Source organism: Platichthys flesus, chromosome 24 (genome assembly GCF_949316205.1).
Source record: "Platichthys flesus chromosome 24, fPlaFle2.1, whole genome shotgun sequence".
Lineage (NCBI taxonomy): Eukaryota > Metazoa > Chordata > Actinopteri > Pleuronectiformes > Pleuronectidae > Platichthys > Platichthys flesus.
In genome coordinates this window covers 3,359,435-3,386,446 of record NC_084968.1, presented here as the reverse complement: position 1 = coordinate 3,386,446, position 27,012 = coordinate 3,359,435, and the positions used below count along the sequence as shown (strand labels likewise).

The following is a 27,012-nucleotide window of genomic DNA, read 5'->3' as shown; positions in this document are numbered from 1 at the left end:
CACCCCATGGATGCTTGTACACCTAAAAAAATGTGTCATGATACACCGATGTATGTGCGCTGACTTTTGGAGGTATTTCTAATCCCCCCACCCTTCTACACCATAAGCTACTTGTCAATATGGCTTAGTTATGACTGTGTCACTGACTGAGGGTGCAACTGGGACACCAATAAACTTAAGGTCTCTGGAGTACACTGTCTTTTCTGAGCAGATCACACTCTGACTAGGAGTTGCAGCCCACACACAGAAAGTCGGGCATTTGTAGAGGAACTTGAGCTGATTAGCAAACTAAGAGGACTCTTAGCATTCAAGAAGTCAGATGTTCACGTGTGTCCTCAACTTCTTCCTATTCCCCAACCCTTTCAATGGAGAGTGGGAGTCGACTGCTTGAAAAGGGAGACCCTGTGGGCTGATGTGCTGAGGTTGTATATATGTGTGTCCTCTGGTCAAGGACATGGACTGGAAGTGGGGTGGGAGGGGTAGGCATGAGGCAGGGTTACATTGCTTTTGTGATTTTCTGAGTGTGGTCTTGCCTGTGTTCTCAACCCCTCTGTATGTACACAAGTGCAATTATTCTCCTGTATTTTCCCTGCTGATGTCCACAATCTGTCTCCCCCATTCCTTCTGTTTTTTTGCAGTATCACTCCCACGCAAAACATGCATTTGGTATTGAGATAATAGAGTGAGACTCAGCTTATTATGTCAACAGTGCATATGCCAGACATTAAGTCTCATTATAAAGTTAGGCGAGGGGAGCTAGGTCCCTTGTGGGCCCCTGATGGGCCTAATGACCTGATAATGGGATGACACGTGTAATGGCCCATCTCAATGGAATAGATTTATCTTTCCAGCTCTTCTATAGAAATCTTACTGACACACAGACTCTGAATATGTGGTTTATACGCCCACAACAGACACACACATGTGATTTAATCGACGTTTGTCTGATAAATCAACCCACACAGGGTTACACATGAATCAGAACAAGTGCACATGCAAGTGTAGAAAGAGTAAATCATAATTACAGTGATGAAGTACCCTCTCTGCTGTCTTTATTGAAAACAAATGGGGCCGGGGCCAGCCTCCAGTGCTTCTATATTGATGAGGAGAATGCTGTCCTCGCTGGCTGCCAGTCCCGCACAGGACACAACACTTACATTGAAAAGACCTCCAGAAGATTAATCCGTCATCATTACACCCATTTACACTTTCTGCAAATGACATGTGCATGAGAGGCAAAAGTCCACACATGAGCAGAAGTAGAGCAGTAGTCTGTCATACCTGTGTAAAGAGTACTAAATACAAATGCATGCATGCACACTCATACACAGAAACACACACTCCCATTAGGCCAGAGAGGTATCTCATTTCAAAAGTCCGTAGCCTACCTTCTCCAGAGAGTCTAAATTTTCCTCTCAAATGCACACATTAGTGTAGTATTACTTTCACAAACACACTCCCTCCTTCCTTACAGGGATTGATTAATCCATAAAAAAAGCTCTTTGCCTCCTTCCGACCTTCTGTTCTAATGATTACCTCATCAGGTCTGTTTTCTAACCCACTTGCCTTCACCATCTAGATGGTAATATAATAAGGGTTAAAGGGTTTACATCAGTCCATGGTGCATGATTGGACGTCCCCGAGGGAAGCCAGGGGGCAAATATTGGTTCTGAAAAAAAGAAAGTCTTAATAAAACCTGAACTGACATCAGCTGAAGAAAATCCATAGAGAAAAACTACACTTGTCAGACTGTGCCCTGCCCCGCCCCCCACCCCTTCACCACAAGTCCTGGTAACACATTAGTATTGGACCCTGGTTAAATGGACCACCTTATCCTCCCTTCATCCATCTATCCATCCAGATGAATGGTAATGACCACAGAGAGGCTGCTGAATTAAACATTTCCTTCCAATGAGGACCCTATATTTCTCCTTTAGATAGCAGAGCAAGGTGCCATTTTTTTCTGCTGGCAGAGGTACTTTATCATTGTGCAGCACAGGTGCATTGGAGGTCAATGACACAGACCCGGCATTGTTCGAAGACATTCTCTCTTAGGGCAAATGAGATGCATTTAGCTGTGAACTTTCAGTCTCAGGGTCAAGCCACAACTGGCCTGCAATCTATTTGACTGTCAGATTCAGAATGCCTTTGTGGGAAAATGGCACGTGCCCAGCTCTGTAATGGCTGCAGCCACAGCAAGTCAGGGTCCAATCTCCCTAAAGTGTTACTCAGGACATCCCCTGTGATTGAAACAGTCCCACTATATCCCTTGTTTCACACTATGTACAACCTTGTGTTTCATGTGGAAGCTCACCTAGAGACTGTGACTCATTTATATTCTCTGCCTTCTCTCTTCTGCTTTCCTTCTTTCCATGATTTCTTTTTTCTGCCTCTCGTACCTCCACTTTCTCTCTCATTCCTTTCTGCGACCTTCACCTTGTCTCTCGCATATCAGGTCGCCAGTTGACCATCTTCAACAGCCAGGCGTTCATCAAAATTGGTGGTGGTGGAGAGACGGGGCGCCACTTCCAGGGCCAGATCTCAGGTCTGTACTACAATGGCCTGCAGGTGCTCAAACTGGCAGCAGAGGCCGACCCCAATGTCCAGACCCAGGGTAACCTGCGGCTGGTGGGTGACGTGCCCTCAGTGCTCACCACTGACACCACCTCCACCACCCCGCTGGCTGACATGTCCACCACAATCATGGAAACAACCACAACCATGGCAACAACCACAACCCGCAAACAGCGCTCGCCCACCATGAGGGACAGTGTTACACAGGTGAGTTTGTAATTCCAAGCTTATTTGCATGACTCCCACTGAGAAGCACAAGAAGAACCCGTAGCAAAAAGATGCTGCTGTTTGAGTCACTGAGCGGGGGAGATATTTCACTGCAGTGCATTGTGATGAAACATTGCCAGTTACTTTTAATTGGCTTTCCAAAGTTCGTCCAAAATCTCAAAGTGCTGAGAACAATATTTGAGAGATTAAACAGCATGGCCAAGTAACCAGATGACCCTCCTTAGACGTGAAGGCTTGCATATCAAAAGGAATCGTTCATCGGCTGCAAGGTCAAACAGTCACGAAGCTCGCTCAGTGTTATGAGCGAGCTTCCCCTTGTCAGCCCTCAGCCACATTCAGATGTTCAAACAACCCCCAGCCTGAGAGGGAGTGGCAGAGAAGCTTTGTGTGGCTAGTCCTATTAGACCAATCAACACAGCAATTTTGATTCGCTCCAAGACAATATGGCTGACCAAACCCCAGATGTGGTATGATGCTGGAAATTATAGCACATCCAGGCACATCAACAAAGGCGGGAGGAACGTTATGAAAAAAAGCTCCCGCAGCAGCTACAGCAAAACAACTTAGGGTACCATGAACTTATACTTACTGCCCCTCTTCACGCGCGTGTGAGAGGCTGCGATTTATAGTCGAATGATTATCCACATATGCTAAGTGTAGCAACTGCCGGCATTATAAGCAGCAATTAGCAAACAGCAGGAAAGTGCTCCTCCCTACATGGAAGGCGTGGGTCATCAAGGCCCACTCCTCTCATAATAAGACCAAATAACAGACTCCATGGAGGAATATGCTTCAGTCCGCACACAATATCACCAGCCCCATGCTGTGTGCCGTGCGAAAAGACTGCTGCGTTTTGAAAGATCCAGGTCATCACTGAAAACGATTACCGTGTCTATGTTGGATGTACATTATGTCAGCCTTTTTCCACATTATTGTAACAGCTGTGAACTGGAATTACTTTAAAGCTCTTGTCTTTAAAGGCTGTCCATTTCATACTTTAAACTTCAGCCGTCCAACCAACTTAGATGATGTTGCCAGAAACACAAGGGCAAGGTGCCAATTACCAGTGTGTCTCTCTTATGCACATGTGTTCATTAGTGCGACTCATGTCCACAGAAGCTTATCTTAGATCAGTCAGCAAGACACTCCTCCCTGACAACCATGATCAGCAGATGCTGAATAGATTTGGATTCGCTCACTCTTTGTCCCTTTATCATCATATCAAACCTCAGCAGATCCCTTCCTTTCAGCATTCTATCGACCTCATTATGAATAAATTCAGCGTTGCCAATTAGTGCGAAGTGAAGGTGAGCCTTGCTAACACCAAGTAGAAAGAAAATTGCAATGTTAGTTGAGCTCACTGCTCAACTCCAGGTTATTTTTTATTTTTTCTTCTTCTTGTAAGTAGTCACTTAACAAAGCCTCCAGAGCCTCATCAAGGCAGTGCTCTGATGCCAGCTGACAAAAGATACAAAGGTGGTCTTGTTTCAAAAATGTTCAGCCAAGCACATGCAGTTTCAGTCACGGTTGTGGCTGACATGTAACTGCAAGCAAGTTGAGAATTTGTGCACTTACAGGTCAGTTAAGCCTCTTTACAAAAATGTCGAGGTTGTGCCTGGTTGTTGAGACATGGTCTGCGATTTAGCATTTCTGGTACTTCTCTCTTAACATGGGATCAAAAGAGCCCGACTCTTAGATGTCACATGTGGCCATCTACTCAGTTCAGTGGTATTTCTCTGGGCTCCAGACTTTTTGCCGAAACATTATTTTGCATTTATCATTTAACCAGCTTTTATAGCAGCGGTCTGTGATATGAAATTGGCAGCGAAAGACAGCACAGATTGATGAATTATCTGGAACCATTTTCGGATAGCAGAGAACTCGGAGAGTGTTCTGCTGCTCTGTTGTTACAAGCCTTAATGTGTGCTGCACTCGCGGAGAGACGTTTATGTTTGGTCATAAAAAAGCTGAGTACCACCTTTAGAGTGTTTTTTATTGCAAAGAATCTATTTTACAGTGAGTGTGCACACATTTTAACATCCTTTTTATTTATTTTTATTATTATTTACCTGGCTGAGCATGGTGTACTGTCACAATAGCCCAAAATAGCATTTAGGATATGTGCATGAGAATGAATAGATACTAACGACGAGTCAATCCACATTCTTAAATGAGCAAATTTTGTTGTGCACACAAAAACATGTGATCCTTTTTGTGGTGTGTCGTTGCTACAAAGTCCTGATTATTCCTACAGACACTCCAAGTGTGACAAAATATTTTTTACTCCAGGATTTGTCAAGATATCGTTAAATGGTTAGAGTAGACACAGTTGTAGCCTGTCAAATAAGCCAAAAAGTCTTTAAAGCAAAAGGATTATATTGATTTTGAAAAACTGAGGGCCACCAGACAGTGTAGGAAATCTCTTATATTTGCCATTGTAAACACTCAGTGTCTGGTGTGTCTGTCCTGGGAAAAATCCTGCGGTGCACAGGAAGTACTGTTGTTTGTTTTGACATTCACGGCAGCAAACAAAGTTTGTCATAAATAGAAGAAAATTGGGTATTTAGCACCAATGGAGTGTATCGTAGCTGTGCAGACAGCTTGGATCGGCATGAAATTGGTTTAATCATCAGGCCAAAATATGAACAACTGTTAACGAAAAACATGTGGTCCCTTGTCTGTGTACAAAAACTTCAGGGGAGGCAATAACTCTGACTCACAAGGGGAATTTCTGCAGTCTGCAGATTAAAGCCATTTGTTTTCTTAGAATCTGGGTTAATTTTAGATGAATTCAGTAACAAGGGTGCCATGTTTAGTTCCCAATTGAAAAGAAGGGTTTTCATATTCAGGACTCTGACTGGCTTCTTCTCTGCAATGTCCCATGGAAATTGTAGTATTCACCCAGAGTGACACAAAATGTGATTTCTTAGTTAATTCAAACGGATGTCTGTGTGATCCTTTCAATATCTGGACAAGCTCTGTGCCTCAGTGTTACATAACACTAAGGCTATCTTTTTTTTAAAACAACTTTAAACCCCCATTTTTAATTATAATTGGGTATAACACCTCGGGAACTTGTGTGTCATCACAAACCTGACACAACTTAGTCACTCTCTGTGATCAGTTTGTGGAGCAATTATTCGACATTATTCTCCAATCAAGAGAGAGTGTTGTTTCCAATCTTGTGTTAGTCATCACTGTTGCAGTCCAAGAAATATGCAGATTCAGATTGCTTTGTGCTCTCCCTTTCTTTGTCGCTAATTGCAAAGAAAGATGACGTCCCTGACAACCCACCTACCTGATTGGTTCAGCTGTTTATACAAAGGAACTGTGAAGCAGAGAGAATAGCAGATCTGTTTAAATTTGACAGTAATGAAGTCAGATTTTGTATTATACACCCAACATGATTAAATAACCCTATGTGGCTCATAGGTTTGTTTGATGAAAGTCAGCCATTATATAGATTCTTACTGAGTTACCTCCACATACAGTATGTTGCCGGGAAACTGATAACTCACTTTATTTGTTATTCGAGTTATGTATCATATATCATAGCCCAAATAAGGAGGAATAAAGGATTAAAAGAAAGAAAGTGAGTGTGTGGTAACTTGAATCGAAAGCAGTAATAACTATCAGTTCCAGCTCACACCAATACCTTATCATATGGAGCCTGTGGTGTAATTTTGTGCTAGAGCAAACAAAGTAATAGTATGCTTAATACTATTACAAAGGCAAAGCTAACAGGAACTATTGCAGTCTAATGAATATCCCCAGCAACCACCAACACATTCTGAGACAGGAGACGGGCCAGGGTGGCGGAAAGCAAGCGAGCGGAAACCAAAATTTCAATTTCTCCAAAAGATCTGAGCAACCCGCCGCGCTGTAGCTTTGATCATGGTGGAATAATGCGCTTTGATGCTTAGAATAAAAGATCCACCTTTTGATGTAAGTGTGTGGGGGTATGTTATTTTCCCCCCTCCCCGATACTGTGGGTTTCCATGAAACTGTTGGAGTCATCACTTGTCTTGCTCTGACCTGAATTTGGTGTCAGGATGTTATAAAACTAGGATCACAAGCTGCGCCTGTGCTGCTGCTGTCTGAGGTCGAGAGCCGTCCCAGGTGTTTCTCTTGTTTGAATGGATGCAACCCGAAGTAGATTCAACTTGGAGAGCTCTGACCGTGTCCAACTGGAGTTCGGAGGCACTCCTTCAGCAGTGCACTGCGTTAGTGGGCCTCAAGGGACCATTTTCCTTCAAGTGAATTACACTCAGCGCTGATGCTGTGGGCGTTCAAGAGGGGGAGGGTGCGAATTGAGGTTTACAAGTGTGTCATATATTAAACTAAATTACAACTGTGACAACTCCAGCAAAAATGACTAATTTTGCATTGAGTCAAAAAGATTAAAACATTGGTCGCCTCAAACACAACATGCTTAGAACATTCATTTATGTCCGACTGTTTATGTTTAAAAAGTGCCCTTTTTCAGGGATGCATTATGTGCTGCAGTATATGGACTCAGGGAACTGATTGCATGGATAGACTAGAACTGTAAGTGCATGTTTATTGGGATGTTGCTCGGTAACTGAGGCAGAGTCATTAGGCCCATTTGACAGAGCCAGGCGAGCTGAACACACACTCCAAAGCAAACAATTTAATTTAGGATTGATTACAGCCAGGTCATGGATAAATAACAGAGAAGACTACGTAGCAGTGTGTCTCTTGAATCAATTATGCTCATAAAGGCTCCATTTTCAATCAGATGACCCCATCTTGAATAACAAGTGGAGAATGAGGATAGCAGCAGGGAGGAGATTCTAGGGTGTCTAGACATGCAGCTGTATGAGTCATGCAGGAGTGAGGACAAACCTTGGCTTCTAAGTTTGAACCACCTTGTCAGTTGTAATCTGTTTGCATCAGGTGAAGAGAAATGTCTGCAAACTGTAGGTCAAAAAGGAAAGTGTGTGTATATTTGTACTTTTCTACGTGCATATTGAGGATAACAGCTACTATCTCTGAGTGACTGGCCACTAGCTACTGGTTAAGTAAAGTAAGTGTGCTTGTCAAGCTGCCCTTGACTGAACTTCCCCCTTTCTTTTTTCAGTCATGACATTGCACATATTATTATACACATGCGCAGAGGTATGTGGAAACGTGTGCATGGTAAAATAACCTCCATCAGTCTTTTCTCCCTGAGTGTTGGGAGGCAGCAGAAGCAAGTAACCGACCAAATGACACAGTGATTTATCATCTCATGCAGTACGTTTGAAAAAGGTTGGAGTCAGGATATTGTGACACACGCAGCACAGCTCCTTTAAGGGATACTTCAGTGCGTTGTTTTTGAGCCTCAGTGAGCTTAGTAACTTGGAGCAGAGTTAGAAGTTTGCGGTACAGCTGTGAACTATTAGAGCTCTGCAGTTTAGACTCAGTGAATAAACACAACAACTCAGCCAAGGTCCCGTAGTGTCACTGCTCTCAGATGACCCCAAGATATCATTGACTAGATAAATAACCACCTTAAATAATTCATGTTTATTATGTTCACAATACCGATGGTGAACAACTGAATCATTCATTTAGATGAGGTTTAATTAGGGTAAGGTCTATATAATATTTATTGTGTCTATTCAATGGAGGATTAATGCTGTTTTTTACTCTGATCCTTGAAGTTTGTCCAGAAAGAGCTTCTTTCACTATAGACACACAGGTTGTAATCATAAAGCATCCCCACCTTTACAGCTCATTTGCTACTTCTAACAAATAGCTAAACAAGAAAAATGTCATGTTATAACCAGAGAAATATTTTCTTCCCCTGGATTGACGGATCTTCACTGTGGATGCCTGAAGCTCTTAATCCCCATGGATGTTCTGTGTATCCTCTGCCCAAATGAAATGTGTCCTGACTCTGTGTCCTCTTGCTCCCTGTATCTGTTCTTCTAGAATGCGGATGACATTTTGGTGGCATCAGCCGAGTGTCCTAGCGATGACGAAGATTTGGAGGAGTGTGAGCCTGGAAATGGTGAGTCAACTCAGGGAGTTCTGTCTTCATTGTGCTTGATACAAAAACAAAGCACAGTCTAGAAACGTAGGTAGACAAATGCTGTGCTCCTTACTGCACTTTCATGTGACACTTGATGACTCCGCAGCCCTCTGTATGCAGCTCTGATTGTTTGATCGAAACTCCTTTCTTATTGGTTTTCAAAGCAGCAGGCAGTCTTCAGCACTGCGCTCCATCAAGTGTTCAGCCAAGTGGTATTATCTGGCAGTTATCCAGCTGTTGCACCGATCTCCTGCCCCGACTTTAACAAGGCAGGACAATGTGGAAACGCAGCTTGTTCTGCGCGGAGCACAGCTGTAGGCTGGCAGGCCCGACGGCTGAGACGCTGTTAGTACGAACAGCGGGTCAAGCAATGTTCTGACACCATGACAGGAGGTGGAAGTTAAAGGCCATGTGTCCAAGTCCCTGCCTCTGTGGTTTCTAGCTCTATTAAGCTGACCACGGTCAAAAACTGCCAAGAATCCCACACAGTGAAGCAGTGTGATCCAAATCACTGCAGCCTCTAAAGGAACAGCTCCTAAAACACACACACATATCCATAGTTAATGATATTTTATCTTGAAAGATCCTGTTTGACAGCATAATGGATTTAACTCTGGTGTGGGTAGGATAGAGATAAAAACAATTGCCTCAATGAAAACTACGACTATAATATATATATGTTGTTCTTCTGAATATGCAGTAATATGACCTTAGGCATAAGCAATCGTTAAAAACTAGCAACTTTAATGAAAAATTCTTAATTATTAGATTCAATCTGAAGACCTGACGTTTTAAGTCCCATTGAAACAGAAGTTACTATTCTTACCGTCAGTAATGTGAAGTACCTCAAAGTGAACAAGTACATCCTGTTAGTTTTAAGAGAGGTTTATCGGATCATTACATTTGATTGGGTCATGCAACGGTAGGTGTGGTTTATAACAGGAGATTATGGAAGAAATAATTAAATCAAATCTTAAATATTATACGTTTCATAAGCCCTCCTCCCATTCTGCTTTGCAAGTTACAACCAAAGCTCAAGTGTTATTTAAATCAGTTTTATTTATGTTTCCGTTTTTGGACAGTAAACAGCAATCAGATCAGGGGTTTGATACCTGTAAATTAGCCCAGGACACATCCTGGGAAGCAACTGTTGAGGGAGAAGAAACCCCAGCAAAACAGTTTGTAGAGATTATTATGGGCTCAATTCAAAGGGTTTTACAAATAAAAAAGAAAGGCAAATAACAAGTATCTATCGCTTATCGTAACATGGGTCCACCAAGGCGAGTTTGCGGACATTTCTTGTGATGGTCTTGAGGGTAGAGCGGACAGTCAGTCACAGTAACAATAACCATAATATCTTTTTTTGTGAAAAACGCTTCACTCTGTTAGAGCAAATTTGAAGAAGTTGTTGGAGGGATGAGGATTAGAGGTTTTGCTGGACTGTTGACGGCATATTACAGTAATCAGTATGTTGGTGTGAGGAGAACCTGATCTGAGCTCAAGTATGGCATTCTCCTGTGGTCTCTGTAGGTGGTTGGGACAGATATAGAGGCTCAATTCCCTTCTTATCGAAAACAGAAATGAGAGTTTTTCAGTGGATGCTATTAATCTCCTGTGGGGAAATGCAAGTCTCTCTCTCTCTCTCTCTCTTGTGCCCACACAAACACACTCACACAGAGCGGCAGACACGCCTCCCTTTCCAGACAGACTCTTGTCTCTCTCACTCTGTGGGAGTGAAGTTTTCTCTCTGCAGCCATTTCTCCTGAGAAACAACAAACACACATGCTCCGTACGCACTTTCCAGATAACACCGGCGTTCCTGCGAGGAGCCCCAGCGGGTCGGATAAGCCTGGGTGAGAACTGTGGACAAGGAAAGAGGAATCAACAATGTCCGTGAAACATGTCCCCTCTCCATCACTGCTCCGCAGACACAGGCCTGCAGTCATTGTGTGACAGCAGCGATTCCCAGTGTTTTCAATTACACGTGAGAATGGAGCTTATTGAAGTGCCCTCAGGAAGGAGGAAAAATGTTAAACTAAGTTGTGGATTTTCTATTAAGCCCAGCAAGATATGACTGCTGGGAATTCATGGGGATCAATACACCACCTTCTTATAGAGCCGGTGGAGCTCCGTCTGCTGAACAGATGTGTTTACCTGCAGCTGTTGTACTACCTCACACAATGCCAGGCATGCTACTTATTTTCTTGCGACTCCATTTTGGTCCAGGATTTTTTTTAACTGCCTAGAGCTAAGTGATGACCCTCGATGTGAAGAGCTGAGATGATGATTTCCAGCCAGATGCGGCCGTTTGCTTGGTGACAGGCTCAGGGTGGATGCAAAATGGACCAAGCAGGGGAGGCATGGAGAAAATGACCAGAGGAAGCGATGATCAGGAAAGAGCTGGAAGGACTGCGTTTGTGAGGGACTGAGCCTCATTGAGATTTGTGTCACGTTCCTTTGCGCTCAGAGCAGAACGGAGAAACGGCGAGAGGAGAGAGACAGAGCTGCTGAGAGAAGAGAAGTAGGAGGCCGAGGAGAGGAATGCGAAATTGAAAGTGTGAGCAGAGTGAAATTTGCGTGAACGATTCCCGCGTTTCCCACCAGGCTAATTAAACTTTGACTTTGTTAGGAAGCCTTAATTACATCATCCACTTAAGGCTTTGGTGTGGATCCTCCAGCGTTGTTAATGAGTTAGGAGAGCGACGAGACCCAGGAAGTAGGAACCTGGATTACAGTTGAAGAATGTAGTGTGTATGGAGTAACAAAGTGAACACCCACACACATAAATTCAGATAGATACATTATTTGTATGTTCACATGAACACACTTAGATTAAAAGCATACATAGGCAATAATTGTGACATAGACAGAGAAATTATATAAACATCTCCTCCTCCAACACAAGCTCATTAAATTTCTTCATCTCAATGTTCTACTTCGGGTCTTTTCTCTACCTCAGCACGACCTCACTTTCCTTCTTTCTTGCAATCCTCCCAGCTACTTATCAGTAGCAGGATGTTAGAGGCACTATATGGGTTTTACTGTGACAAGATCAGAGCTTAGAGGAGCTCTTCAATAATTCATCAGAAACAGTCATCGCAATAGTAAGAACCTGCGAATGTTCTTTTTAGGCCAAGATTGCAACTTGGCCTGACGGATATCTAACACCAAGATGTGTTTCGGGGTTAGATATCCGTCAGTGTGATTCTTAAATGATCCCTGTTTCGCAGGTTAGTTGTTTGTTTCTACAGGCTAGGTGTGTGGTTCCACAGGCTGATGCTTCTGAGGAAGTCTTCTCATTTTTAAACATTCTTCACATTTGATCATGTTGTGTGGCAACTATGATCAGAGTTTAGGCGGAATTTTAGGAATAACTAATACAAATAAACAAAGTGGTTTAGAATGTGTAAGAAAAAGATAGTTAATGAATTCTAAAACAGGGTAGTATCAGAAACTGGATGAAAGGAATAATACAGGATATAAAAATAAACTGAATTGAAATGGAAAAAACATAATTGATTTCAAATGTCATTAATAAATTATCAACCTATCTTAATTGCTTATTTATAATAACTTCAACATTCTAAGATGCAATTTTGATAACAAATTACATAATTTAGGAAAAATAAAGCTTAAATCAAATAATCAATATTTAATTACTCCACCACTCGTTATTTATTCACCATTTATATATACATGCTGATGAACAGTGTTATAGTAACAGCAGTTTATACACACTGCTTAGTCATTGGAGGTACATTAACAAAGAGAAGGATTATAATTTTCATAGAGTCAGGGGAGTTATTACAACAGGTGAGTCTAAACAAAGAAATACACAGGCTGGTGCTCAGACTACTGCTAAATACACTTTAACATTAAAAAAATGAAATTTGTTTGAATTCCCCTGTAAACATTTATTTTCAAAACACATCTCATTGAAATAATAATTAAACCCTGACGTTAACACAAAGCAGCGTATGAAAGAAATAAAGTAAATTGTGTTAGTGTGCCCCTGTTTTCTCAGCAGGGGGGCTTTCGACTCACACTTCAACAATTAATATCATAGTTTCTCCCATGAGTATGGTGAAAAAAAACCACTGGTTTACAATTTGCATGAACAACATTACCAGGGTTCCAGCAGTCCTACCACAAAAATATTTGTGAAACTTTAGTCCTGAGACACGGACAGTTTTATGTTTTTAATAGCGTAATGTTAAGTATTCATATGGGCAGTGCACATCACAGAGCCACACAATTTCCCGTCTTACAAATCTGGTCAGCTACGGAACTGCAATGAGCCCTGTAATGCCTAACAGTGATGTGACAACATGTCAGCTGTAGTGTTTGAACCATTCAATCACTTGAGTTTCTGAACTCAAATGACTGCAAATTCACAAAGGAAGTAGTCAGACACAGTGATGTATCATTTTGATTGCTTTAGGCTACACTGTTGCTTTAGAGATAACACCATCAGTACTCAAGAGATCTGCCGGTTGCAGCTTGTGCACAGATGCTAACTACTTTGATAGACAATAACGTTGACTTGGCACCTCTAGTAGGTAGCTTGGGTTAATCCATCCGGCCTGAGGTTTATGTAAGTGCTCACTTACATAATAGGTACATATAAATAACTAGTTTTATGGTAAAGTCAATGAAGCTTTAGATTAGATCCCTTTATTGTCATTACACAGTACAGGCACGACGTAATAAAATTAAGTGGCTCTAACAAACACACAAAGGGCAATTGAGTTTCTGTCTCTTGCCCTGCCAAAACCATGAACCCTCCCTGGTGCCTGGCTGCTTATGCCTGCCTAACCATAATATCGCCTGGTGCTCAGTACCTTCAAAACAAAAGCATAAACTCAAAACTAAGTAATATGACTATTTTTTATTATTATTATTAATATAAAAGTCTAAATCTAACTAGTGATATTGATTGAAACAAAAAACTAAATAAACAAATGTTTTTAACGATTAAACACAGCTTCAACAGTTTCCCTCATTATTCTGATATCTTATTAAGCTTATTAATTGGGTTAGAGTTAGGGTTAACCTAGTTATTTAATTTCATAAATGCGCGTAAAAGGAAAAAAAAACAAGCTACAGCCCCCATGTAGTGGGGCAGCAACAGGGCCACTGCAAAGCAGGTGCAAAGCAGTAGATTATGAAACGCATCAGGTAGAAATTCTCTTTTCATGTCAGAGATTCACATCATCGTGGCAGGAACAACAAATCCAGTCAGCTTTATTGGGTGGGTCCAGGTGCTACTGAGCAGCAAGGAGGTGACACTGACTGTCACCAGTATGAGACACCACATATGCAGGGCATGATTTCTTTGTGTCTCTACAATTCACTTTGCCTGATAGTGACAGCAGCAGTTTATGGAATTACGTGTATGAAGAAGCAGCAGCTATTTTTCTCACTCCTGTAGCATAGATGATAATGGCCACAACTGTCCCTACTGTGGCATGATTTGACAGCCAGCGAAGGAACGCTGTTGAGTTTTCCATCTGCAGCCTAATCAAAGCTGCATTACAGAATCATCAAACTCCAAACACCCTTTTTGCTCTAAATATTTCAAATGGATGTGAGCGGGGCAACATAAAGGCAGAATAACAATGTTTGTCAGTAGACCAACATACATGCATCAGTATCCATCTGCCCTGTTCTCATTTTGAGTAAAAAGAGGGGGGGGGGGGGGGTATGACTCATACTGGCAGCCTTGTGGGTAAAGATAAAGAAGAAGTGTCATCATGTGGGCCAAACGTGGTTCTGCCTCAGCCGTTCAAATCATTGGAGTCAAACTCAATCAATCAGGCTCAATATCTTTCGAGTCTCCCTCGCTTTAACGCTCAAACGACACTCACACAATGTTCAAAGAAAGAGACGTGCACTGGAATCATGCTGTATGTCTTTAAAAAAATATATATTTGCATCCAAATTGGGCTCACGCCTGATTTTGGTGCAAACCACAAGGTGACTCAGTTGAGAGTAAGAGCTTGAAAGCTAAATAGGCTGATGGCAGTGTGTACGAAATGTTAAAAATACCTTAATACCTCATGTTCACGGTGACAAATCCAGTTCCCCCTTTTTTCTATCAGTGTGTGGTTCTTGGCAGCTTTTTAGCAGGTGAACACATGTGTTGTTTGTGACTTGTTATTTTTCCCCTCCCAAACTAAACTCTGTCAGCCTGCTGCGAGCCTGCCTCTGGGTGTCGACTGAACAATCACAGCTGCATACAGACAGGAACAGGGAGAGCCAATCTAAGTTGTTGATTGGTTTAAACTATGGGTGCTGTAGGTCTGGGTCACACAACAGGAAATGAAAAGATGGTTCACTTGATAACTCCCTCCAGTTTGGAGATGTGGCTCACTGTGTCTGAGGGCTGAGATTCATTATCTTTCCAGTGGCCACTGCCTGCCAGTCATATGGGAGGATGCCTCCATGCTTCAGGTCTTAAGCAGTAGGGCACAGCAGAGTCATGCAGGTCATTTGTCTGTACAGATACTCTTTAAGATATTAATATTAACCTCCTGAGAAACAAAATCTTCCTATTCTGGCAACGATAAAGAAGGAGCCACTGCCTGCCAGTCATACTGGATGTCAACCACATGTACTTCAAGTGGGGCACACAGTGAGTGGAGGTAATTCCTTAGTAATGGGTGGGCTGCACTCGGAGCAGCAGGTATAAAGCTTGAAATTGCACTTTCAGCATCTCTGCAACACAGACAGATGGCAAAGTAAAGATAACAGTAGCGTCTCACCCTCAGTCACGCATTCATCTCGTATCTCTGAGGTCCCGAAAAACAGTTTCTCTCTTTTCTGACTTTGACAAGTTATTTAAAAAAAAAACAACTTGCAAAATATAGCTTGGTGCTCTTTTCCTTAAATGAGCCACCATGCTCTGCTGTTCTCTCAGCCTTCAAGGTGAAACACAGCCCTCAAACACAGGAAAAAAATTAAGAAAATATAATAGAAAGTTCTAGCGCTAGCATTGAAATAAGAAGTTCAACTCCTCTAAGTTTTTTTCTTCATTTTAAGGCCTGTTTCTGTCAAGTGTGTTGTTATATGCTGATGTGCTGCCGGGGCTTTGTTAACTCAATGCATCGTCATTTGTAACAAAGCAATTCTTTGAGTGAAATTGTATGGTTGTACAACTGACTACGTTTGAGGGGTGGGTTGCTGAGCTGATCAGAGGTCACGGGGAACTCTTAAAGTCCCCAAAACATCCCCCTCCAGCTCCCCCATCATCCCAGAAGTGCCTGACCCAACCCCTCTCCCACTGAGTCACACTGATTTACCTCTTCAACTGAACAAAGAGCCAGAGTCATGATTTTATGCTGGTGATGTTGGCATTTCTTTGGTCATGTGTTGCTGTTACCTTCCCTTTTTTCTCCCAACAAGATATGCCATGATCTAATACCCCCTGCCATGTGTTTTCTAATGTTTCCTTGACTGTGTCCCTCTCAAATTCAAATGTAGTGTATAATAATGATATTCTGCCATGTTCTGTTAATATATCCCACACTATATTTAACCATTAACCCTAGTTGGGCTTCCATACACTGGTAGAATTCCTCCTTCTTACAGTTGACTTTATTTTACATCCAAATAACCTTTATATAATCTGGGTGTTCATTTTAAAGTTGGATACAATTAGATTACAATTTTAACTGTTCACTAGTGGTGGTGGCTGGGAGGGAAGTGGGCATCAGAGACTCATTTGAAAAGGAAGCAGCAGTGTTTAATAATGTGTATCTCAGTGTTCTTTAATGTGTACTGAGAGTTTGTGTTGGAAAGTAGTGGCATCGGTTTCCTGCAACCACTCCTGAGGGTTTGCACAGAGATTAAGCCAATGACAAATGAGTTAAAAACCACCATAGGGGGAAATTGAGGAATAGGAACACATTGAATGACTTATCAATATATACCGAATAACGAACAAGAAGAGGAGGTAAACAAAGGGGGGGGAAGTTGTTTATCACTATCCAAGAACAATCTTACACAGCTTTCTTTTTGTAATTTTTTTTTCATGCAAAAATCATGCGGCCAATTTGTTGATGTAAGTGACCTGAACCTCGTGGTTTGCTATCTTATTTAACCAATCACAGCAGAAACGTGTGAGCGTTAGTGTATTAAGAATTGGTAAGACAGGAAAGTTAGCAGTGAAGGATAGGCTGTCTAGTACAATAGATGTTAAGTTGTAGTGTAATTTGTAGTCTGATTTTATCCTGTTTTAGTCATTTGACATGTAAAGTTTAGGGAGTTAGGTCAGATCAGAAGCACAGTAATGGAGAATTTTCTTACAGCTTCTAGTTTATTTCAGCTCAGGGTTAGTCAGATTATTAACTTTTTAAATAGAACAGTCTAAACTTGTAGAACTGACCTCATGTTAAGTCTTAGTGCTGTTCTAATACTGGTGTTGCTGTATTCATTTGAACTGTTTTCTTCTGTTGACTGGAGGTGGTCTCTTTCTCAGGTAGTCTCTGACATTATTTTCCTCCATTCTCTCTTTCTTGTCCTAGGAGGTGAATTAGTGTTGCCAATAATAACAGTGGACTCCCTAGACCCCCCATCCATCGCAACCCACTATCCAGTTATCCCCCCGCCCCCAACCACCTACCGCCCTTTCCTCACCCTGCTCGAAACCACCAAAGAGTCCTTCCCCTTGCCCAACGGCCGGCCCCCATGCCCCCTGGACCAGGAGGACTGCGAGGAGACCATCGAAGTGTCGGCATACGGCTCGGGGGAGATGACGGAGTCTGATGACGAGGACTATTACAAAAACTCGCACCTGGTCACCGACAGGACTGTGCTCCCTCCTCCCCCGGCCGCCGAGGGTGGCGTCCAGAACCCCCGCGACCGCCATTTCTCCCGCTTTCCCAACTCACACCGCCCACCTCTCACCTCCACCCCCACGGCCAACCCCGACCAACTCATCCCGCGCATCAAGCCGGCTGCTGGCGGCAGCAGTAGTAGCAACAACATCCCTGCTGGGAAAATGAACACCCGGGACCAAGTGCTGCTGCCGCCAGCCCACCCCTCTTCAGACCCGGGCCACCGTAGAGTCCCTGGAATAACCTACCCCCCAAATTTCCCTCATGTTCCCACTCCAGATCCTACGTCTCCTGAGAGAGGGCTCCCAGGCGCTGTGGAGGTCCAGCAGTCCAGCAGCACCACAGGAATGGTGGTAGGAATCGTGGCAGCCGCTGCACTCTGCATCCTCATCCTGCTCTACGCCATGTACAAATACCGCAACCGCGACGAGGGCTCCTACCAGGTGGACCAGAGCCGCAACTACATCAGTAACTCAGCCACGCAGAGCAACGGCACCCTGGTGAAGGAGAAACAGCCTAGCACTGCCAAGACGGTTACCAAGAACAAGAAAAACAAAGACAAAGAGTACTACGTCTGAGGGAGTGCCACCCTGACACACAGAGACAGACAGCAGACGCACTTAGAGAAGGAAAGAGACAACAGAGAGAAAGAGAGAGAGAGAAGAAGGGAGACAGGCGGTATAAAAGAAAGAGAACATAACAGAGGGTAATTCATTATAAACTCAGTATTGTCAGGTGACCCTTCATATTCCAGTCTAACCAGAGGGAGCCAAAAAAAGCCATGGTTGTGTTCAGTACATTCTGATTCTCTAGACTTCTTATGAACTGTTGACCGTGGTGTGTTTTAGGGAAGGCTGTCGCACCTAAAAACGCAATACTGTGCCAACACCCTTGTATCACATGCTGATAAAACAGTGATTTATGGATAAGTATATGACAGGTTATTTAATATCTTGAGAACTGTAGGAAAGCACCACCATCAGTATTTGTGTCAGGGTCTGTACTTCATTCTGAGGTGCGCTTGTGGTGAAAGCCAGTATCAACTTATATTTTCCAACTAGGCTTGAGTTAGCAACATGAAATCCCTCTGTAAAATCAAAATACTGCCAAATCCAGCTCCCCCCACCAGATGTCTCTCTCTCTTCCTCTCATTTGCCTGTGCACTCTGTTTCTCTCCTTGTCTACGGCTAATGCAGCTGATGCATCGTTAACTCTGCCGTGTTTCAAGCATGTAGTATTAATTTACGAAAAAGAGATAAAAACTGTTTTTCTTTCTGTGGAGTTTAAAAAAACAAAAAATATGACGATGATTGATGATCATGACAATGTTAAACGTAGCAACTATGTGAGATACCACCGCTCCAACCTAACGTATGCTAACTTGTACGTTTAGCCGCCAAAAACTTGTTGAGGCCAAAACCCCTTGGTCGTCCTTTCCAGCAGATCTGTGTCATATGTTTCTGGGGCTCGGAGGTGCCCCCTAGAGGGCCAGCAGAGAAACTGTCACGTCCTCGCAGTTACTAATCACCGGAAAATAGAAAAAAACTCCAGCAAACAAGATGAACTATGTTCTATAAAATTATAAATATATGTATAGACGTTGCAGATACCTATGGACCTAAATTGTGAGCGAGTGGAAAAGTGGGAGTTCGCTGATATTGCGCAGCGAAGATGGATTTTTGACGTCAGGACAGTCTCACTACCCAAGTCCTCTGCCTCCCCCTGACCTCACCCTTTCATGAACAGGAACCGGATGACTGATAAAATGCCGTGCTGCAAGACTCAGTCACTTTGGTTTGCACTGTTCTTTTTTTATTTGGTTCTTTTCTCTGGAGAAATGAGAGACATTTAAGGGAAAATTCTGAGTTGATTTTTGCTGGAGTTCCACTGTAGAGAGAGAGAGAAACCTTGCAGCTGAAAAAGCAACTGTCTCTGGCCTGACTGGACTGATGGCAGCCAAAAGGCAAAGCAAACTTTGTGGGAAGAGCACACAAATGACAAGGTCGGACGGCAGTTCCCTGGAAGATGTACAACAAGAACTCTAGTATTCCAATTTTCTCAACTCTATTAAAAAAAGAAAACTGTACCATGAAAAGAAGAGAAAAATACAGAAAAAAGTTGGTGAAATGTCTAAATATTTGACTCTCATTCCATTACTAAGAGAAATGTGTTTTCCCTCCTATCATTCCTGTTTGGAGAAAAAAATGTCTTTGATTCTGGGAAACCAAAATTTGTATGTATTTTCTTTGGTAATTGAGCAAATGAGACCACATGTTCTCCATTAAATCCATCCGTTATCTATTTTTTATCCTCCATCTTTACCTTTTTCTTTGTATGTCCTCGTACCCTGTGAAGAAGCAGGTTTAACCCATCCTCCATCTTTTTTTTGTTTGTTTATTGCCTTTTTATGTCTACATGACAAGATGGCCACCATTTCAATTGATTCACTTTCCTGCCCCGTTTGTCTGGTTTCGCTCCTTCTCCATTTCAACCGTACTCCTCCCAGTATCTTCCTGTTCTTTCTAAATGTTATTGTAAAGTGTTCCAGTGAGATGACTCTAAATATGTGTACATTAACAGAGGGAATACACTTGGTTATATACTTCTTACTCCCTGTGTTGCGTGGTCTCTTCATCATCTCCCTTGATTTCATCTCTCAAGCTGATCATTTGGACAAGTTTTTTTACTTGCATCAAACTCATTTGAAAGATTCATATTCTAGTCAGATGCTTTACACACTGCTGTATTTCGTGGCTCCGCTTTAGCAACCTAGAAATTACAGTCAATTAATGGCAGGGTATTACATTGTAGTGCTTTGACTGAAAGAGCATGCATTCACTGTCAGAAATACAGACTTTAGTGCAGGACAATTTCATCTACTTAACTATATATCACGGGCCAGATTTGCTTCCTCCTCTTTCCTCCTCCTAGGAGGTGAAGGAGGAAGAAACCTCAGGCAAACTCTCTGCACGACATGAAATTTGTAGGTGCAAGCAGTGCTCTGAACACTAGGGGGTCGACCGAATATCAGTACAAATGCTGATACATTTTTTAAGATTATCTGTAATGTTTTTATCTGATACCGACTGTCATCACTGAAGACTACCGAAGTTCCACAGTCCAACGCTGTGTTTCAAAGGTAACGACCGGGCCACACTAGCCATAAATTATATAATGTCCAGTAGGATGTCATAATACATCAACGTGTACGTTATTCTAGATTTTGACAACCAGAGGTAAATTATCCTTTATCATTTGACCACTGCAGGAGATTGTAGTCTAGTCTGTAATTTGTAATCAAAAGTAGCAAATGTTGGATGTGACCACACCGACATATTTCATTTTGTTAGATTCAGTTTGACTTACACTCCAGCTGATTCACCTCATATAAATCATAGGAAGAAATTCTCTCTTTTTGTCCATAACTTAAGAGGAGCCAATTTTTCGAAATATAGGATAAAAATACGGGATGGTTTGGGTGTAATTCACTATGGAAACATTATACTTCCTGTTGATAAGGAGCAGGGGGGGCAAGCATATTACAGTGTCAGAGTTCTTAAAACCCCTTGTTGAGCAGGGCAGACTACACTCTTTAATATGTTTCATCAAGTGAAACAAAGCTGGAGCTTATTAGTGGTACAGAGAATGTTTTGCTATCACTTACCACAAAGGAGAGGTCTAGATCCTCTCAGGACAGTACATCTGGAACTGGCAGGGATCATTTGTATTCTTTGGGAACCCCTGTGCAGTGGTGACGTGTTGACACTGAAGTAAAAAGAAAAGAGTCAACCACTGTACTGATATGCAGTTAGGCAGTTTCTTGTGATCAGATCTGCAACGGCAGAGCTAATGGTTTTTGAAAATGTGTTTTCATTTTATGACTAACAGAGGTGTGGCTTACCTCAGTTGATCAGTCAAGAGCGCTATTGGATAAGTGTTGCTTGGCTGTGATCATGGGTGACTGAAAAAAAACCAAACCAAACAAAGTAAGATCATTTAATTTACCTGCACTGACGGAAATGTCTGTTTCAGACCCAAACAGACATTTCTTCCGGTATGCTTCTTAATTTCACTAAAAACCATTGTCAGCTGAGAAGATTATGAGAGCATTGTATGAAACAATGATGACTTTCAATAAACCGTGCCTTATTGTCTGGTCTGGAAATCCACAATTTAGAAACATGAAAGTGCAACAATCATCAGTGAGTTCATGCCTTCAAGGACAGACTACGACCAATCAGCTTGGTGAAGATGCTTCACAAGAGGCTCTAAGAGATTTAATTATTCCCCCAGTGTCAAAGACCAGACGATATCACGGTAAGGCATTGAAATGTGTCAGTAAGTTTTATACTATACGAAGGCATCGTATCTCATTGTTTTTTAATTGAAAGCTGTCCTGTTATAATGAGGAATTAGAGCGTCTTAGTATAATAAACCATTCAACACTATGGTGAGGTATAATCTAAAAAAAAGGTAAGGCATTCCCATGTTATTATCAAGTAAATTGTGTCAAATTGGTAATGCACAATAGTCACAGTCTAGTAGGGCTTGACTGTCATAATATAGGCAACGGTCATAGAATTGAAAAGCATAAAGAGTCACAGTAAAGTAAGGCATGAAATGTGATATAATGGTAATAAATAAAAATTTCGGTGTAGCATAGTAAAACCAAAAAGGTCTTAGTATACTTAGGCATAAAAAGTTCGTAGCATAGTGAAGAAAAATATGTCAGTATAGTGAATCATAAAGCATAACAAAATATCATACTAAGGTAAAATACTAGAGTATAGTAAGAGGAAAAATAATATAGTCAGGAAATGACTTAAGTTACGATAGTAACTTAAGATCTGTGTCACCTCTCAAGGATTTATTCTAAAATTATTGAATAAGAGCAAGTTATGAGGGCCACAATGAAAAACTAGTTGAACTTGCCTATAATTTTCTCAGACACTGGGGGTCACCATGAACAGGAAGAGGTGAAATATCTGTGTCACCGCTCAAGGATACAAAAAATAATATATATTGGCCATGCATTTTAACGGACCAGACCAATCTATAACTAAATTGGTTGCAGCTTTAATCATCACATCACTGCCTGGGAAATAAAAAGCATTGTGAAGAGATGCTGATGATCCAAACTTTAGAGAGTAATAATACAAATGAAGAACAGAATCCAACACCTCTCCAATCCAGAACAGCAGGCAGCCACTGAGACTTCTCTTTAACACAGATTTTTGATAGACAGAGGCTGATAAGTGCTCCTTTGTTTCAGTCGTGAATTATTCATACTATTAAAGTATGGAAAATCGGAAAAATATTCTAAGGAGCTATGACATTCTCCAAACTCTATTCGACCAATGTCAATTCTGAGCTGCACATACATCTGAGTATCTAGGGCTATTGTCAGTGCTTGATAAAATAATTACTTACAATAAATTAACACATAAGCCCTTTACTATAAAACATGTCTTTACGTCTGGTTCCATCTGCAGTTGAGGTAAGTATAGGCCACAATTTGAGAATTTATCAGCCCACGCACATCTGACTGAACACCGCCATGTCATTTTCACTCCACTGGTTTTCCGTTGGACCGGAAGAAGGACGAGGTGAAGAATTGGGACGTTGTGTGACAGGTCTCATGGGAATCAATATTGGATCAGTTTACCTCTTTTGCCAGAAATTAAGCCCAAGACCAAACAACACTAATGTGTCCTTCAAGATGAATCTATGGAGGCAGAGGCTGCTGTGAGGTGAAGGAACCAGCACATCAGTTTCACACGCTCGGCTGTAACGCAAACAGAGTGTGGGCGTTGGGCTTTCCTCTATCACAGTACTAGTTCTCTTTTAACCCTGGTACCCGACGGTAATCTATAATCCTCCACAAATTACAAGTGTAAAATAATAGTAATTAATGGGATGACCGTACAAATGCAATACAAAGCATTGGAGAGGTCATAACATGCATAGGCAATCTTGCGTTTTTAGATTATGATAATGCCATCTAATCTAAATAGGCTGTAAATACATAATATAATTTTCTGATTTCATAGTGATAACCTTGTTGCCATATGATAAGCTATTATATTTCAATCTATTCACGTTTATATCCGAATAAGATGCAGAGATGAATTACCGTGTCTTCATGTCCCTTTCCATCTTTAGACTGACTATCTTGCCTTATTATTTGCAGAAATATATTTCCAAGCATATTTTGTTGCTTTTGGACTACTTAGCTCCAAAAGTTAATCATCTGGAAATACTTTTCAAAGTAATATTTCTGTCAATGCATTGTTGAGCTATTTTTTATTTATACATACTCATAAGACAACTATTCCAGATACAGTATGTGTATCTGCTGCTCTTCTGTTTTTCATGGCAGTGTATCTTGGCACATTACTTGGTTTTACCAGGACTGAAAATGAAGTGACCTTTAATATTGCACCAAAATGTGCAGCAAAAACAAAGTACAAGACAGTGCTGGAGTAAATGAATTACCAACACTGGCACTTAAGCACTTTGTGCATCTCTTGCTCCCTTAACTCTCGGGCCCTGATCAGATTCAGCTTCAGCCTAATCATTTGAAAATATTCTCTTTAATTTAATGAATAAATGCTTGTGGAGCAGCCAGTCTCAGGCTGGATGTTTGTTGAGTTGTATGAGTGATAAGTGAAAACGCAGCAGTGAGAAAAGCTACAGATGCAAGGGGGAGGACCATTACATCACATGTAATACAACTGGCTGTCTTTAAAAGAGGCAGAGGTCTAGCAGAAGCTGCAGAGGAGGCAGGAGTAGAGATAAGCAGTCAACCTCTGCTTTCCACTGTAGGCAATGGGGCACCTGTTACAGACAAAGGCCACGGTCCAAGCAGGTTTACTGATCAAAGTACAAATGGAAATGTCACAGTCACTTGATTTGAGTACATTTTATATGCCAGAACATTCAGTTCTGTTGCCATGTGGCTGAATTTGTACAATTCCAGTGATAGAAACCAGAACCCTATACATATGAAACGCCAATCGGTCAATTTGAAATCCTTTCAAGACATACAAAAATGTTAAACTCCATTGACATTCATAACAATGTGAATAACTAAAAATAAAATCTTGGAGGATGGACAGTAGGTTTTCTTTATCGATAGACTGTAAAAAAGATAAACATCCATGAAGCCAAATCAGCCTGATCGCCACCTAGAGGCTGTATATATTGCATAAAGGTAATACACTCTGCCTCCTCCGTGTTAGCGAATGGGACATGGGCCAAAACAAAAAGTCAAACATACATCGAATACATTTTTCTCAAGATGATTGCTGTCATATTTGGTAGTTCTTATCACATTGAAACGTGGATAAAACGTCATGATCTACAGCTGAGACTGACTCAGTATTGGTTGAACATATCTGTAAGCGGAATGTTGATAACGCGGCTTTCCACTGCGCAGACTCTGGCTCCCAATGAGGTCAAAAGCACAAGATGGCGACACCTTTATACAGGATGTTTTTGCTTCAGTTTTGTCCAATAGCATGAGGCAGAGACTAATCATCCATCTTTATATACAGTGCATGGGAGAGCAAATCTTGAGAGACTCCCACCTCTTCAGATTGACTGAAAGATCCTGTTCATAGTAATGGGACGGACAGATGGACAAGGCATAATGATAATGGAGGAGAGCTTTGGTACATTTTACTTATATGGACCGGAGGAGTAATGTGCTGAAAAAGCAGCAGGAGGTTAGTTACAGGAAGTAGTTTGGCCCCTGATTCAGCCCAATCGCTAACACAGTCAACAGCTGTAGCAGCTCAGCTCCATGCAGCAATTAAGATCCTTTAAAATCCTAGATCATTGCCACCGTTTGTATCGAACTGCCTCGACACACTCTGGTCACATGAGGCCTGTCATTGTCCTGCAGGAGGAACCCAGGATCCACTGCACCAGCATAAGTTCTGACAATCGCTCTGAGGATTTCATCCAAGTACCTTAGAGCAGTCAAGGTACCGTTGGCTATGACATAGAGCTGAGACAGACAGATGCTGTTATTGTTTCATCTGTGATAAGTAGTAATTTGTTACCAGCATCGTATTTTTTATATATATGATGAACACTACACAACACAGTCCATAATTCCAAATCCTGATCTTTACTGCTGAAATCATCAACCTCAGGGTGGGAGTCAATATCCATCAGTCAATCATCATCTTAAACTACTCTTATACAAATAATAGACCTTGTTCATAGGTTGTTTGTTCTGTCACCTCTTGTTGTGCTAAATATGAGTCTTGCTTGAGTTTTGTGTCCCCGAGGATAAAAAAGGATTCCTCTGCAATCAGATTTAAAACAGTGACTCAAAAGACAGCTCTCCCTCCGCAGGGATTGAATCAGCACAAACACCAAAGACGGTATCAAATTGAAACCCCTGTTTATGAATCTGGAGCAGGGGTTAGTAAAGGTAAGGAAGGAAGGAAGAACAAGACTTCTCTGCTCCAATTTGTGCGGTGTTTCCTTCCTATTTCATCATCCAACTGTGAGACGTACCCTGTGGCCGCTTCTCCAGTTTACTCTGCAATCTGTAAAATGTGACTCAAACACATGCATGGATCCACTGCGATGAGACAATCTCAAACATTTCCAGACTAAACTTGTTGTCCTTCTCACTGGCTTTGTTACAGCCCCACTCTGCTCGACATCCATCAAATTAAAGTAAAAAGCCCAGAACAAAGCCACGGCATCATTTCCCCACTGGCACAAGGCTTTATGATAAACATGCCTGAGAACTAAGTGATCATCTGAGATGTGACGTCACTGCTGAGACAGACGATGGACAATGACACCATCTCAGCAGCCGCCGCCCCTGCTGTGCAAATTATCAGCGCTGTGCTCGAGTGTGTATTTGTGCACGGGGGGGGGGGCACGTGAGCATCAGAAAAAGCAGGGCAGCCTCAGACTTGATTTGTTTATTTACCTTCTTGAGTAAAAGCTCAAATGGGCTGTGAGATGCCTGTGTTGTTGAGTGTTTAATCATGGAGCCCCCAGGCAGAGTTTGGGACAGGGGGGGGGGGGCTCAACAGACAAACAGACAGGTATACAGGCATTATGCGTGAGTGGCCTCAAGAGCTTTGGAGCCACACACCTGCCGACAGCAGAGTGAACTGTGGCAGTACAGATTGATGCCAGTTTAACTTTTGAGGATCAGACATTAAAAGTGGGTTAGGTGTATGACGACTAGGGAGCACTGTCTTTACCAGTGGGTCCTCTTTCTGTTTGTGACTTACAAACACCTTTGAAGACCGACAACAAACCACAGCTCCCTCTCAAACCACAGCTGTCCCAACAACAGGTACA

The 27,012-nt window shown here is 42.0% G+C and overlaps 1 protein-coding gene across 6 annotated transcripts in view; it reads left to right on the top strand.

Moving 5' to 3' along the window:
* Positions 1-20,285, top strand: part of nrxn2b (neurexin 2b) — a 598,599-nt gene extending 578,314 nt beyond the window's left edge. For 5 of the 6 annotated variants that reach the window (XM_062384235.1, XM_062384230.1, XM_062384231.1 and 2 more), the window contains 3 exons: positions 2,456-2,781; positions 8,740-8,818; positions 17,365-20,285. In XM_062384235.1, coding sequence (XP_062240219.1) covers positions 2,456-2,781; positions 8,740-8,818; positions 17,365-18,254 — 1,295 coding nt within the window. In that variant the 3' untranslated portion in view covers positions 18,255-20,285. The remainder of the gene's footprint in view (positions 1-2,455; positions 2,782-8,739; positions 8,819-17,364) is intronic. The other variant, XM_062384232.1, reaches the window with a different exon arrangement.
* The last annotated feature ends 6,727 nt before the right edge of the window (positions 20,286-27,012 follow it).